The following is a 16,401-nucleotide window of genomic DNA, read 5'->3' as shown; positions in this document are numbered from 1 at the left end:
ATCGAGGCATATTTGTTCTTTGATTGTATGTTGTATTTTTTCCTTTTTTTATTTTCTGCATTTTCAGCTTGTAAATTTACCTTGTTGCACTCCTCTCTCTAAAGAGGTGATTTAGTGTTTCTGTAACAGTTAAAGTCACTTGAGTGTATCAGGGTTAGTCACAAATTATGAATTAATCACAGTGATCTATAAATCATTTAATCAAAATCCAAAATCTGTACCTAATTTTTTCTAAAAAATATTCATCCATAGAATGCTGTTAATTTTGGTATAGTCTACATCACAACAGGTAACATCAACTCCCTACCTCCACAGCAATGACGTGCAATATACAGTATGTTTTTTCAGGGTCATTGTGTTCTTTGTCCGCTTTATCATCTTGGCTCAATGTTTAGCTGAAATGGGCCACACCAGCAACATGTTGAACACTGACAGAACTGCTAGAATGAAGATCAGGGTCAATCTCATTAGCAGCGCGCATCAAATCGGGTCCAGTGGAAGTTCTGATTCCCACACTGCAGACCCTCCGACTCAGTGTAACAGGTACAGTTGGAGATGCATATTGTGTACCCGTTTGATCCGTGATACTAGCCGTCTGACAGGTCGGATGCAGCGTGCAGAGGCGCTCGCTCAAAGGAGGCACTAGCGGCACTAAAGAGAGCTTTACTGTATGCTTCTACACTAGAGGTCTTCTGCAAGGTTGCATTATTATGGCCATCCAAGTGCTGTTAAAATGTCTAATTCCACTAAATAAAGCTATATTTTTATTACCGCTGTTAGAGGAACTGTCACTCTCGTACAGTGCTTAAAGGCGGGTGACACTACTGATTTCTAAGTGTATTATGCAGCACTCCCAAGAACAGTTTAAATAATCTGCAAAACAATATTGTTAAGTTATAAGGTTTTCAATTCACTCTTTTAAAATGCAGGTTTCAATTTATAATGAATGTGGTGCAAGTCAATGAAAAGGGAAAATATACTGTAACGTCCCGCTATCTAAGATCTAAAATTAATAGAATCGCGACTGTGAAGTTTATGAAATAAACTTATTCAGATGACAACCCCTAAAAAGTCGTTGAGAATTTGTTTTTGGTTTTGCATGCGCTATTGAGGCTCTGAAATTGCTGTGAACCAGCCGTCGACCTCTACAGCTGCCTTCTCGCACCGCGTCTCCGATTGGGTGTCTGGCTGTCAGTCGTGCCTTGTGAGTCAGGAAGACGCAATCAGTTTGCGCTCTGCCTGCCTGCGACCTGGCGTGCCGGTGACTGAAGGAGGAGCTGTGTGCTAGTATGGACCCCCAGGACAATGCTGGGCTTGAAGAAAAAGAGACCGAACCCGGACAGGTCCGCGCAGTTACATCTGGAGAGGGTCAAAGAAAGAAACTGGAACAGGAGAAATTGTCCGGAGTGGTCAAGAACGTCCATAGGAAGTTACGCAAGAAATACAGAGAAGGTATGAGCTTTTGGATAGCAGGAACTCGGCTTTTCAGTGTATTTAGCTAGGCCTCGGGAAATGAGACATTTGTCGTCCCAGTCCTGCTGAACTTACGCCGACAGTGACACTTTCTTTAAATGGAAACGTAAACAGAAACCTTGAGGTTAATTACCTTAAAATTTTGAATTTTGCATTTGTATGCCTGCAATGGAACCGGAGGTATTTCGTTTTGAAGCCAGTGCATATTTGCGTGTTTACAGAAATGAAAAACAGTTTTCACAGTGGTCCGTTAAACACTGGAATAGATTATTAACGTTTAAACGGAGAATTAAAATTAATTCAGTGAAAATAGTCATTAGCGGAGCGTGCTTTTACATTTCTTACTGGTTCGAAAGGTGACCGAAATTGGTTTGCAAGATTCCATCGAGAGAGCCTTTAGAACTGTACAAGGAAAAGTAATGCCTCAGTGGTATATTCATGATTTCCTTTTAAAACAAATATAACTAAGTAAAATGTAACCAAAAGTGTCACAATGTGCGATTGCTGCGCTCTTTTTCTTATGAACTTCAAAACTCGAGTTTTAACGAGGCATCAGCACAAATAGCGCTTTTAAAATTACTTGTACATGTAAGTGAAGTGGAAGTTATTTCAAGAAAGTAACAGGCATGAAAGTTAAAAGGCGAATGGTTACTCAAAGCCCCTATACAAAACAAAATGGTTTGAAAGAAACTGCGCTTTACTGACAAACACAATAAATATAAACAAACGAGAAACAGCAATTGAACATTCAAAAATATTCAAGAGAGAATATGCCCAAATGTTTTACTTCTAGTTAGGAGTTCTTCGAAATTAGTTCTGGGTTGATGTCTGGGACAGTGAAAATTTAGAAGGAACTACAGAAGCGACATGCCCGGGCAGTGCATTTGCTACACGTGTGCTGTAGGGATTTAAAGTTAAGTTCAAGTGTGTTGTGATGTTAGATAGCTGGCTACATTCTTCAGTACTCATTTTCATATATTGCCTGGTGTTTTAAAATCATATTCACAGTACGTAAATGCAAGCTGAAATGTGTTTTAGGGTTTTCTGATATCCCGGGACTTGTTTTAATGTTACTTTAGCTTGAAAACAAAGGATGATGACAGAAAAAAAGTGGAAAAGAAAAAAAAAGCCATTGTAATACTCTAAAACAGCAGTCCACAACCAGGCGGTCTGGACTCCTACAAGCCCTCACAACTTTGTCCAAGAGATCCCTAAAAACATCCCAGTCTGGAAGTGTGAGAAAATGTTGAAATGTCACGAGATGTTGACAGTCGAGCTGAGCTTTCTTCTGTTTAGTCCATCCATCTGTTTTCTAACCTCTTTATCCAGTTCATGGTCACAGGGGAGCAGGAGTCTGGAGTCTATGCTGGCAAGCAATGGGCGCAAGGCAGGGTACACCCTGGACAGGACACACAGTCACAAACACACACCAACTCACACCCAGAAGCCAGTTAACCTACCAGTATGTCTTTGTACTATAGGAGGAAACTGAAGCACCCGGTGAAAACCCGCATGAACACAGGGAGAACATGCAAACTCCACACAGATAGGACCCTAGGTCCGGAATTGAACCCAGGGCCTCAGCACTGTGGGGCAGCAGTGCCAACGACTGCACCATCATGCTGCCCTAATATCTAGTCATGATGGTAAAATTATTAGTATTACCTCAAAATTTCTGTTGTGTTTTGTCTATCAACTGGGTGAGTTTGTATTGCAATAGATTTCTTGAAAACCAGTTACCTTGCCAGAAAAGGGTGAAATATTCTTTAAAGAAAGAAATCTCAATAATGCTATGAATTTAACAATCACATTAATTATTTAGGAAATCTACACTTGTATTGCAAAATGTCATGGGTTAAGCTTTTACATTTGTTCAAGGAAAAAAAAATCTGAGTGGGATGTAACTGCTGCAGTATGAAACAAATATAAATTAAATTGTAAGAAAAATGAGCAAAGCAGGTTTGTGCATTTGCTAAGTTTAGGCTTTTATTCTTCTAACTTTAGCAAACGTTTCTGAGGGAGAATGTGACTTTTTAAGGAGTGAGGTGACAACTCAAAGGGTAAATAAATACTGCACAAGATGCTGTTATGGTAAGGTTTTTGTAGAAGCAAGCTAAATGGATGTTTCAAAATTCTGAGTTGTGAATGTTAGCACCAGAAATCTGTATGAGATGTGTAACATAAACGAAAGGCAGTAGAAATACTGGTACTATTCTAAAACTGATACCTGTTTTATATTAGATTTTTGGACCCTAGCACTGAGGAATCAATTGATTAAGTAATTAATATATAATATAGAACAACAGTGCAGTTGTAACTGTGATTCTTTATCAGGAATTAGAAACAAATAAGTGAAACAGGCCTTGCATTAGCATAGCACCTTCTTAACAGACACACTACCAAGCTTTTACAGAACTAACAACAAACATACAAGTGCAGCACGGTAATGATTGAGGTTACTTCTGTTCTCATGAACTAAGTCTACTACTTGCTGAGTTTCAGTCAGTACTAACGTCTTTTTTTAGATAATCTACTGCACCCAAAAACTTTTAATGCAAAATGTCTTAGCGAAAATCTATCCTACAAAAATAGCAATTTGCTTAAATGTAAACATAGTTTCACAATTTCTTATACTAGTGACAACTAAACCCAGTTAAGATAAAATATTATAGTAGCAATAAGGTCTGAGTGTATAGTGGTTTGACAGTTATTTTAATAGCATTAATTCGGACAGCAGTTAATGATTTTATTTCACATAGTACAAACACAGAACCATTATTCTGTCACATTATGTGGAAATATTGAATAAATTATAAACAGAAATTTTTTGCAATGCACATTCTGAAAATGCTCCACACTTTCAGGAATTAAGCAGAAAAGGATGCACAATTGATATGCCTTCCTCACAGCCTTGTCAGGGAAGCAACATAGAAATTTCATTTTGATGATACTGTGCTCATCTTTGTTCTCCTACTTTCAATACACCTCCAGTAAAAATACCCCCTGAAATCTGTGCTCTTGCACTGACACTAATGGGGGAAAGTACAGGTAAGTGCTCAGTTCCTTGACCGTGGCAGAGAGACTGCAGATGTGTTTCTGGTCTAGAGTAAAATGAGGCTATAGAGTAAGCTTTGAAGGAAATTGCAGAGAAATAGTTTGGTTCAAAGGAATTCAATATAGTATATATACAAACTGTATACGGTGCATTGTATTTCAACATTAGACCACTTTCAGAGATTTCTTACCAAACATATCAAATAGGTTGGCAACCTTTAGTTTTATCAAAAAGTATTTCTGATAAGCCGTGTACCCAAGAAATTTGTCCTTTGTACTTGGATTTTAGATTAAGCAGACACGTGTTGCAGAATCTGAAGAATCAAGGCTAGTCCTTAGTCTCTTATGACCCAAGGCAGGATAAGCATCGTTGGCTGTATAATAAAAGACTTAAAGGAGTAGTGCTGGTGCAATTTGTGTTGAAAAAGATATAAATTACATTATTTCAAGCTGCTTCTATTGTATTCTTTATTTTTTTCTGCATCGCTTTGTCTTTTTTGTTAATCATTTTATCTCCCAGTGCAATGTGCAGTTACAACAGGAAGTGCTGCTCTGTGATAAATACCAACGGCCCTGCTGAGGTATAAGAGATCAAGAAGGCTTTGGAGGAACATAAAGCAGTTAGCTGAGAAGTGAAAAGGTTTAGAAATGCTTCAACTACAGTACCTATTGTTCCGAAAATACTATTGTATTCATTAAGACGAACTAGTAATGACTTATTTTTTAGCTGTAGACATTGATAGAAACTAGACGCCCTTTGCTTGGAAACAGGCAAACTCCACATGGAGGTCTTCCCAATCCAGAGCTGAACCCAGGTCCCAAGAGCTACAGTGTGTGGCAGCAGTGCTAATCGGCATCCTCCTCCGTGTGAATCAGACTGGTTTATTTTCAAGATCATCATGATGAAAGTAGGGGCTTAGTTTTAAAGCCACTGATTGGAGTGGAAATTTAACATACCTGGCTTAATTGATTGATTGGTATCCAGTGGGAAAGAAATTGCATAGGCGCAAAAGAGCATATTTGATTGGGGCTGTGGGTGGTTGGCCACTCTCTGGGATCAGTAATCAGGTAAATATTAGCTGCCAGGTGGAAAAGGGCTTGAGGTTTGTGTCTATGCCATGAGTGAGAGCTCAGAAATAAATGTAGAGAGTCTAAATGGCACAGGGGTAGTCTTTTGGGTCCTGTGCTTTGCCATCAGCAGACAGGCCTGCAGTCTCTGTGTCAGTGAGGATCTAATAGGAGTGAGAGTTATGACTGAAGAACTTCTGAGGATTGAGATTATGGATTTATTTTGATTATTAAAAGAAAGGTCCAGGCTCACTGACAGTTTTATTGCCTGTTTCATTACAGTGGGGTGTGCTAATCATGGAGACAGAGAGAGAAAGTGTAGGCATCTGGTGGACACAGAGGAGGCATTCATGTTATTTATGTCAACTGATCACTATTAAGTTTGAGATTTCTATTGTTTTAGTTGATCAATGTCATTTTAATTAACTGAAATCCAGTGCATTAGAACTTAATTATCATATAAGGGATGGAGTACTTACTGTATGTTTTTCATTCATGAACACTAAACACTCTAGTAAGTTCTGTGACATATAGGGATTGACTTGGTTTTATGCAAATGTGTCTGTTTGCGACAGTTCTCTGCACTGAACCCTTGCGACTATGGAGACCCTACTGTCCTCATAATATGCCCTCAAATGCAACAAACTCTAATACTACTTTCTCTGGTACTACTCACCCACTGCTACTAAATGCAATTAAAGTATCATGCTGTTTTTTTTTAACTGTACTGTGTAATTGTGCCCTGATTTTATCTCTTAATGGAAATAAAAAGCTCTTTAGTCATACTAAGAATTTTTTTCACACCTGATGTTTCCTGTGGAGGCTATATTTATGCGTAGTTTAATTCGAAATGTCCCTTCAATAGGGTTTTGAACATTTTTAAACATACATTTTGTAGTAATAGTAACTAAAAATGAGAAAGAGGTGTTTCAGCTGTTCCAGTGCTTTTCAATCTTGGAGGTACTCTTTGGCTTACAGTCTTAAAACCAGAAATAAGTAAAAATACAAGTTGGAGTGGTAGTATTCCATTTATACCCTGGAGGGAGTGTCTTAAAGGGAGAGTTTAAGAGAGTTTTGTATGAGATTTTTTGTTTTGTCTAGGCCTTAGGTTTCTAATGGTAGGTTAGGTGTGCCCAGAGTAATTAGCTACATAGGAAATTAGTTTTCTGCATGTGACAACATTTACATTTTCATCAGCATTCATGAGTGTGATGTTGATCACAAATATGGAGATGTGTACAGTAGCTTTCAATCAGTGCAAGCACAGCTGCCATCAGAACATGTCGGGCTGAATTCATATGGCTGTCCAAAACTGATTACTCATCCATGCAAATGAAAGCTTGCCAAAGTCACCCTTTGTACTTGTTTGAAGTGTCAGTTAATGGCAGACTTCATTATTTGGCTTCTGACTTTGTCAGAATTTTCTACATTAAAGCCCTTTTCTTATTTTCCTTTTGAAATTATATGGGAATGGGTATTGGTCTCTTGGTATGCTGCAACTTAAACTAATGTATGAGTTGTGCACTATGTTAAAGGTCCAGTAGTTAAAGAAAATAACTTTTTGCAATTTACCTCTTGATGCCAGTGAATGTAGCCTGCATTTAGCCTAATGCTAATATAGTTCCTTAAGAAATCTGCAATGGTCTTCTTTCAGATATCTATTAGACCTTCAGAAAAAGTTTATTGTATTATCAAAGGAGTTCTAATATTGTGTGTTAACTGCACCATTCTTTAGTTTGTAAAATTCAATAGATTTAGCAGAAAGGAAGTGTGTTCAGTGCAGTTTATTGCCTTAGTGAATACTGGACTAAGTATGTCTGTGATGTCTTGAAGGCTAAATCAGAGTATAGAGATATATTGGTGTGTCAGGATACAGCATGCATCTAAAAATCATGCAGCTTGTCAGCAGTATATTTGCCCTTCGTACATGTTTCTTCACTGTTGCATCTGAAAGTCATTTTAAAGTTTTTTGCTGAAACTATTGGTTTTGAAAATTTATTTTTCAATACAGAATCAGACACTGTACAGAACTCAGTTAGGCAATTAATCAATGAGAAATTTAAGAGGAGACTTTACTGATGCTGTAAAGCCATACCAAATATAACACCAGCAATATAGGCAGAGCAGAAAGAATTTGGATAGATGAACATGGATATGACAACTGATAAGTCTTCTCTACTTCATGAACTATAACAAATAACCTTACAAAAACCAACAGGCATGAATTCCAGTGGAAATAAAATGCTGGCTTAGTCTTTGGGGTTTCTCAAACAGAAATGGAAGTGTCTAAGGGGCTTCACTGGTGCTGAAAAGCAAGTAGCAAAATCAGTACTTTTCCTTCTCTTTTAAACCTTCTTTTGCTTTCTTTAACATGCCAACCCTCAGTCTCATTTCATTTGCAAAATTTGTGTAAGCCTTTGTGAACTTGACATAACCTGGCTGAAACTGCTTTAACTTCTGATTTCTTTCCATTTGGCTTTATGTACTGTATGTCAGTGTCTGAATATTCTGCTATTGTGCACCTGATGGATCCGATTCCTTCAGTTACCTGATGGCTGTGAGCAGTCTGAGCTGCTCCAGCAGTTATGTTAAAGCCACATATTTCTCCTGGGTTTCTGAATGCATGAGGTCAGAGATGTAGAGTCGCTCAGGAGGCCCCTGTGTGGGTCTTCTAGAAGCTGGGATCCATGGAGCTGGTGGAGTGACAGCGGAGCCTTGGTGTGCTGCTGATGACCCATTAGTCTCATTGAATGAAGGTCCCATTGTAACTCTGTGACTGTATTGTAGGGCTCCTGGCGCTGAGACCTGGAGCTGAATACCACTAAGGGGAGGTTTTGAGTTAAAAGCTATATTTGGGTCTTAGTACTATACACCTAGCCTGTCCTAAAAACAAGCGAGAGCACCAGTTCTAACATGCTTATATTGTACAGTAATTAATTATTTTTTTTAGTCCCTGTCTTTTCCATGACTAATGTAATACTGACTACAAAATAGCCCTCCATTGCTTTAAGCCATGTAAGAGCTTTTGTGATGTATATTTCATTGAACCTTTTCAGACCATTTTCTGAGCATCTTGTTCCATTCTGAATATTCATATCTCATTGGGATCTTCTGTGTATTGGGATTATTTTAGCAGAGTCATAGCGGGAAAAGTGGGGCTCCACTGTGCAAGATGTAATCTTCTTCCTGTTGAATCTTTAACAAGGAACTGCTGTGAGTTGAAACATTAAACTCTGGTTTTTAAAAGTTGTGAAAAGCAGAAAAAAGGGAACAGTCATCTTAATTTTATGTGTTACATAAACTGTGCACTTTAAGGGACTAGAATGCTGGCGTTTGAGGCAATTCAGGGAAATTCTGCAGTGTCCTTAGATTTAGTATCTTGTGGAGACTTCTGTATTACAGTTTGTCAGTCTTCTAGCACTGGTAGTGATGGAAAAGGCTAGTACTTTAAACATTAACAACAATGTTTAATGTTTAAACAATATTGTTTCTTATTAAAAATTGGTTAATGATTATGCAGGATCTTAGACTTAATATAGAACAAGTGCTCTAAATTACTGCTCATATTATTATATCCTCATGGCTAAAATGAAAAAAAGATGAGAAATTATATTGTTCAGAATAAAAGAAAAATAGGAAAATTGACTTATTAGTCCCCCACTCTAAGTGGTCAGTCCATTAATTTGTTTTTCTTGTGGCCTACAGTAAAGAATGAACACTTGGAGCTTCTGTTGCTTTGAGTTGTTGGAACCTGTGGGAACTACCACCAATGAGATAGTATAGCCAAGGTTTCAGTATGATTTCTTGCATCAGCTCTTGATATCTCCTGCCTGTGATTGGGCATTAGTTATGCTGGAGAAGCAGGCTGGGGTAGCATCTTAACTGCAGCCAGTTTCATAATGTGTGTGTGTGTGTGTGGCAGTATCAAATAAGAGTATAGACCGGGGTGTCTTGGAGACGTCACAGGTTTGAATTGCTTTCAGATATTTTGACAAATTACAGTATGCATTGTGTCGTGCCTCTCTGAAAAATGAAATTAAACTCAATGCAGGAGAAGTTGTTGTGTTAATCTGGTGGTTGATGTCATGATGAATGCGCTGTCCATGCTGTTGTGGATTTTTAAGCTCTCTGGTTTTTAAGCATTTCTGAAGCACCAGTGGTGTTCCCCTTATTTTTCCCCTTAAATATTTCTCGTCATTTGCAAGACTGTGAAATGACACTTCCTGAAATAAACAAATTGTTGTCTTGTCTTGACAAATCCATCTTTGGTGTGAAAGGTGGACTCTGACTACATGCTTTGTGTAAAATGTACAGTTTCTTTATCAGGGTGTCAGTGCACCACAATGAGTTGGACTGAAAAAAGTAAACCTATAACTCAGTTTGTGTTGTAGAGAACACATGAAGAAACACATTTGCAACATTGTGAAATAACACTTCCTGAAGTAAATTTTGTCTTGACAAATCCATCTTTGGTGTGAATGGTGGACTCTGACTAGAGGCACCAGCATGTAAAGAACAAACATGCATTGACATTGAGGTTTGCTTTCTGAATGAACTCTGTCCATCTCGTGGTATTTCATTTAGGAAGTACTGCTGTGTGACATTCAGCTATAAATCCATGAGTAGTGTTTGTGAGAAAGATGGCGACTACAAGACAAAAATCTAAAATCGAAATGAAAGCTCCTGTTTCTCCGGGTGCTGTGGAGATGCGAATGCATTGCCTGTATTTCCAATTTGATCTCCCTCCCCACCAACACCCCACGTCTGTGCTTTTCAGCAGGACTTCAATTACCTTGCAGTCTATCTTTGTCCGCACAGCTGAATTTTTTCCAACTCCTATTTCTTGCCAAGGAGTTGTAGATGAACATGCAAAGACAAATATAAATGGCCTGTTTGTTTTGATGAAGATTCTGCAATGTTATGGCTTTGAAATTAGTTTGATTTTATTATTCCGCTCATGCTTTTGCTCCAGCTTGGATGAGAAATGCAGGTGGCAATGGCTCTCCTGATTATCACGTTTGACACATTATTAATGTTGCTGTCTCCCGAATCGCTGCATGCGCGAGAGATAAAACAAATGTGACGTTGATCTTTTAATACCCTTTCCTGGCTCTTTCTTTTGCCAACAGGAGCATCAGTGTTGAGGATGTGTGATCAGTAGGCTTTCAAATGAGGCTCTTATTAAGCCAAAGATCAAAGTGTCAAGAAGTGCAGCACGCTAATCCTGACGCATCCAGTCTCCTCTTGTGTAGGTCGTGCTTCAAAAATGATCTTTTCTAAGGCTACCAGCACCATGCCAAGACCAAAAAAGAAGAATGTCATTCTTTATTCATACTGAATGTTGAATTAAAAAAACTGACACCGTCAAATTAAGTAAGTTAAGCATTCTAGTATAAGAGCGATTAACCAGACATCATGTGTGTGTTTGTGTGCAAGCACTGATCTTTCTTCCAAAAAACACTTTTGTTTTGGTATGGAAACAGAAACATTATTTTAAGAGATTCCACACTTTGTACACATCGTGGACGTTGCTTTTAGTCCTGCCACAAGAAAGACATTTCTTTCTATCATCTTTCCAAAAAACCCACTGGACCTATTTATAAGAAGTTGTCTTTAAAGCTTTCACAGACAGACAGAAGCTTGAAAGAACAACAGCAGTTAATGAACAGCAGCAGCTCATTTAAATATTCCCTCTCAGTCTGTCATTTGCCCCAGCCACCACCATCAGCCCCTGGTTTAAAAACTGGGAGCTGGTTTCTAAAGGCTTTCAGGGTTCACCTTCCTGCTGTGCAGGCCTGTGTTGTGGAGGGCTTTTTGAAGGCTTTCATTAAGTGGCATTGTTGTACAGGGCCCAGACCTAAATGCTCTTGGCCCCAGTTGCTGGGGGGTAGCAGTCCAGCTCTAATGATATTCACAGGTTGCAAGGTCTTATCTTATCTTTGGGAAAGAAAGTGAGGGGCACATATTTTCCTTGGGCCGTCATGAGATAAAGACGGAATAGATCTGTCTTGCTGACAGCGCACGACTCTTAAATAAGAAAGTTTAAGTCCACAGTGGGAAAAACACATGGCTACTTTACAGTCCATGGAGGCAGACCTTGTGTAACGCTAAAAAGCTTTTTTGTAGAAAAATAAAATCATGATTTTTTTCCGCTCAGTAGGCCCATGTATTATTTTGTGTGCCGAAATATTGCCTGCTTCCTTTGATGCAGAAAGTCTATTTTTTTCCTTATTATTTTAAGTAGGACAGTCATACAGTACACTGAAGTGGAAAACACAGGACAAAGAGCTGTCTTTATAGCGCAAATCTGCGCTTACATAACGCTTGTTGCTAACAAATGCCACTTTGAAGCAGGCTCCTAAAAACCAGGGCATTGCAGGAGATCGAACAGACGCAATTTACATTGTTATGGTTTTCATGTTTTGGAGGGAAACAATAGGCTTTACCTAACTATTTTAAATTCTTCTTTAGAGGAGGGTATCAACTAGACTTTTAGTGCAAAGAAATACATAAATTCATATGCTGACAATGTGTCTTTTAATTATGTAAGTGATAGAATGGATTTCCGTATTGATTGGCTCCATTACTGATAGAAGTAATTCTGGCCTAAATATCTGCTCTCCTGTCTGCCCAGTATAATGGCACTTTATAACTTTATCTGTAATGGCAGGAAAGACAAACATGGTTTCCTATATGGCAAGCAAAAAACAATACAGAGTTTAAAGGCCATAAAAAATATTTATTTTCATCATGCCACAGTCCTTTTTATTTGAATAAAGCAAAATTTGTGAATGTAAGCTTTGAAAAGCAAACATAAATACAGATATAGAACAAGCATTTTTTGACAATGATATGATTTTTTTTTAATTGTGGAAACCAGGTTCTTAGCTCAGTGTTCTTGATTGATGGAGTTAAGAGTTATTAAGAATTATAATAACTTTAAGTTAAGAGTTATCCGAAATATATTGTATTTGTTAGAACAATACGGTATTTACTTTAATTGTTTTAAGGAATTTTGTTTTAGAAATCAGATGATTTGAGAACGTCTCGTCTGTTGTGTGATTTGTTTATTTTACTTTTTGAGAACAGTCTGTTTCTACTTTCCCAGTGTACCAGCCTCCTTGCAGCTCGTCGCAGTATGCGAGAGAGGCAGTAGCACTGATAATCAGGAAGCAGGTCGGCTCTGGTTACATGCAATGGGTTGTGTAACTGACTGTTGAACAACAGGCTGTGCTTGTTGGAAACATGTGACACACAAGAGGAAGGAATGAACTTGATGTTTCAGATTATTGTCAATTAAGACATGAAAAAAGATGACATGATTTAAGACAAAAAATGTGAATTTTGCTAAACTATATTCCTTTAACCTCCCCCCCAGTAAGTGGTAATAGTTGGTGGAATGTCACTTTTTGCTACTGAATATTCTTCAGTGTTTGGACGCTGGGGTCAGCTCCTTCTGGCAGGAAATGCTCTGCTGTCAGAATCCAGAACTCACCCACGATTCATTTAATAATTTGATCATTCCTTAGGTGGGCAAATGGGAGTGGGCAGTTAATCACAGTATCCCAAAGTCCAGAAAATACCTTGGCAAGCAGGGCGCAGCAGAACGTTTTTTTCTTTCTTTCTTTAACATGTAGTCAATCTTCTGTCATTCAAAATGGACAGACACTTACAGTTTTAATTTTTTTTGCAGGTAAATGGTGAAAAGCAATGGTGTTAACCCCTTCTGAGATTTTCTACAAATACTGTACAGTGTCCAGCATTTAAAGCTGGAGGACAAAACAAGGCATTTCACTTCAACTTCAGTGCAGCAGCACTAATAAGGCAGTCTTACCCGCCTTATGTGGTTTTGTGTTTACATGCAAAATTATTAATCTAGGCAATCACATGCAAAGTTTTGCGTACACACGTCCTAATGAAGTGTCGGTCACTATATTGGCTACATCTCCGCCTGCAGTCTTTCATTTTCTGTCTTTGCCTTCTGTCTCCTACATTTTCACTGTACTTTGCGATCTCCTTTTCTCAGACACTCTACTTCTAAACGATTAAGTCCAAGGTACTGCTGTTCATTCCCCAGAAGTAGTATCCGCTCACAAGCAGGATAAATTCCTCAAGTTGCTTTACATACTTGTAGTTGTGGTCTAGTTATATTCAGACTTGAAATGTGCTCCAAAGCTTTCAGCGTGCTGGTTAGCTTGAGCATTTGTGTGACAAAAAGATTAATCAGCCTTTGAGTTACATAACACACTAGGATGCTTTATCAGAGCTTTGAAGAACACTAAACAGAGCTCAGCATGCTCCCTCTGAGAGCTGTTCATAGTGTGGGCATAATGTTTAATGTTATGTCATTAACACTTACACTGATTCTCTGGGGGCATGTTGACAGCATTAGAAATGGTATTTTGTATTTCAGTCTGATGTGTCCCTTTTACACATTTACACCACTTGGTACTGGTGGATTTATTCTGTAACATAGCCAAGACGGAACAAAACCATGAGACTTTAGCCGAAGTAGGCTATGGGTGAGGTTACTGGTCTGTACACTAGCCACAGCTAATGAAAAGCTGCAACACAGCAGCATGCGTTTTAAATGGCAAAAGAAGCTTTGGTTGGAGTGAAAAACTTCTTCTTCTTCTTCTTCTTTTTTACAGCCTTAGTCCCAGACTGTCCTGGTGTCAGCTGCTTTGGTTGCTCTTCTCCACTTGTCTCTGTCGAGCACATCTTCCTCACTCACTTCACATACCTCCATATCTTTTCTCACACAATCTATCCATCTCTTTCTAGGCCTGCCTCTTCCTCTGTTACCTTCCACCTCAAATTCAATTACCCTCTTTGTTACTTCCTCAACGTCCCTCCTCATGATATGTCCATACCACCGTAACCTCGCCTCTCGCATCTTATCAACCACATCCACCACCCTATATCGTCTACGGATTTCTTCATTTCTGATCTTATCCTTCATTGAAATCTGCAGAATCCATCTCAACATCCTCATTTCAGTTCTTCTCATCAAGTTCTCTTCCCTCTTTCCAACTGCCAAGCATTCAGCTCCATATAGTAGTACAGGTCTAATCACAGTCTTGTACATTTTGCACTTTAACTTTCTAGGAATTTTCCTGTCACAGATTATTCCAGTTATTTCTCTCCACTTGTTCCATCAAGCTTTCACTTTTTGTTTTACTGCCTCCAGTGTTTCTCCTCCCTTTACCAGTTTTGATCCAAGGTATTTAAAGCCATCAACTTGTTTCAGTTTTCCTCCATTTGTCTCCTCAACATTGGTCATAGTATCTCCTCTTCTCTCCATTACCATTATTTCAGATTTTTCTGCATTCATTTTCAGTCCACCCTTTTCCAGACTCCTCTGCCATTTGAACACTTTCTCCTGTAGTTCTACTTCTGAATCTGCCATCAGTGCCACATCATCAGCAAAGATGAGTTCCCAAGGCACTTCTGTTCTTACCTCCTCTGTCAGTGTGTCAATAATGTTTATGAAAAGGAAAGGACTTAGTGCTGATCCTTGGTGTACTCCAACTGTGATTTCAAACTCTTTTGTCTCTCCCTGTTGTGTTATCATCTTCGTAGTTGCATCTCTATAGTTTGCTTGAACTAACTTTACCATGCTTTCTGGTACTCCTTTCTTCCTCAAGCACCAATACACCACCTCTCTGGGCACACTGTCATATGCTTTCTCCAAGTCCAGAAAGGCCACATACAGCTTTTTCCCTTTCTCTAGTGTCTTCTCCTGTAACTGTCTCATTACAAAAATGGCATCTGTTGTGCTTTTCCCCGCTGAGAATCCAAATAGTGAGTTGTGGATCCTGACTATCTTCCTGAGTCTCTTGTCCAGAATTTTTTCCAGGTTGGAGTGAAAAACAGTGTATAAAATCTCAAAATCATTTGTTTTATGTTATGGTAAAGCCTGTCACTGATTTGTATTTATTATTGCTCTTATAATATGCAGTGCTGGGCACATGGTCATGCAGGGGTTAGCATTGCTACTTTGCAGCACTGGGGCCCTGGGTTCAATTCTGGACCTGGGGTGCTATCTCTGTGGAGTTTGGAAGATCTTCCTGTGTCGGCCTGGGTTTCCTCCCTCAGACTGAAAACGGGTCAAATTGTTTCTGGGAAATTAGCCCTGGTCTGTGTGTGCCCTGTGATGGACTGGTGTCCCATGCACAATGCAGGGTGTACCCTGCTTTGCGCCAGTTGTTTGCTGGGATAGACTCCAGCTCCCCCGGGGAAGGAACAGTTAGAAAATGGATGAGTGTAGGTTACTCAAATGATCCCTACCTAATAAGAGGTCCATATGTTAGTTCACAAAGGCCTTAGGAATCCAAGGTAATATATGTACATGGATTAAGAACTGGTTAACAGACAAACAGCATGTTATCATAAGGGCCATCTAACATGTTATTGCAACAATGAGAATAGTAATGTGCCACAGTGATCTGTTACAGGGTCATTCAAAGATTTTGATACAGTTTGCAAACTAGCCAGATTTGTTGCTAATCCTATAATAAGGGGACTGGCAAATGCAGAAACTACAGCAAGAGACTTCATAAGGCTTAGACATTTGGCAAATGAAATTCAAAACTGATAAGTACAAAGTGATCTGCTCTGATAGTAGAAACATACACTATACGTATAACACTTCACTTCTTATTCTTCAGTTTTACCAGTCTAACTTGGCTTTCAGTTTGAAGTCAGTTAACTTAAGTTTTCAGTTAAGTCTTACTTAACTGGCAATTCCAACAGTAGACATTTTAATTAATCTTTAGATTATCAAAATACTTTCATTCTCTGTTT

The 16,401-nt window shown here is 38.8% G+C and overlaps 1 protein-coding gene across 1 annotated transcript in view; it reads left to right on the top strand.

Annotated features, from left to right (window-relative positions):
• The first annotated feature begins 1,221 nt into the window (after positions 1-1,221).
• The window catches only part of samtor (S-adenosylmethionine sensor upstream of mTORC1), a 70,360-nt gene continuing 55,180 nt past the window's right edge, over positions 1,222-16,401 (top strand). The window contains exon 1 of the mRNA XM_088644874.1: positions 1,222-1,452. Coding sequence (XP_088501000.1) covers positions 1,290-1,452 — 163 coding nt within the window. The 5' untranslated portion in view covers positions 1,222-1,289. The remainder of the gene's footprint in view (positions 1,453-16,401) is intronic.

The sequence above is a fragment of the Lepisosteus platostomus genome, chromosome 9 (genome assembly GCF_059453375.1).
Source record: "Lepisosteus platostomus isolate fLepPlt1 chromosome 9, fLepPlt1.hap1, whole genome shotgun sequence".
In the NCBI taxonomy this organism is placed as follows: Eukaryota; Metazoa; Chordata; class Actinopteri; order Semionotiformes; family Lepisosteidae; genus Lepisosteus; species Lepisosteus platostomus.
The sequence above is the reverse complement of the archived record's forward strand: the minus strand, read 5'-3'. Positions and strand labels throughout refer to the sequence as shown.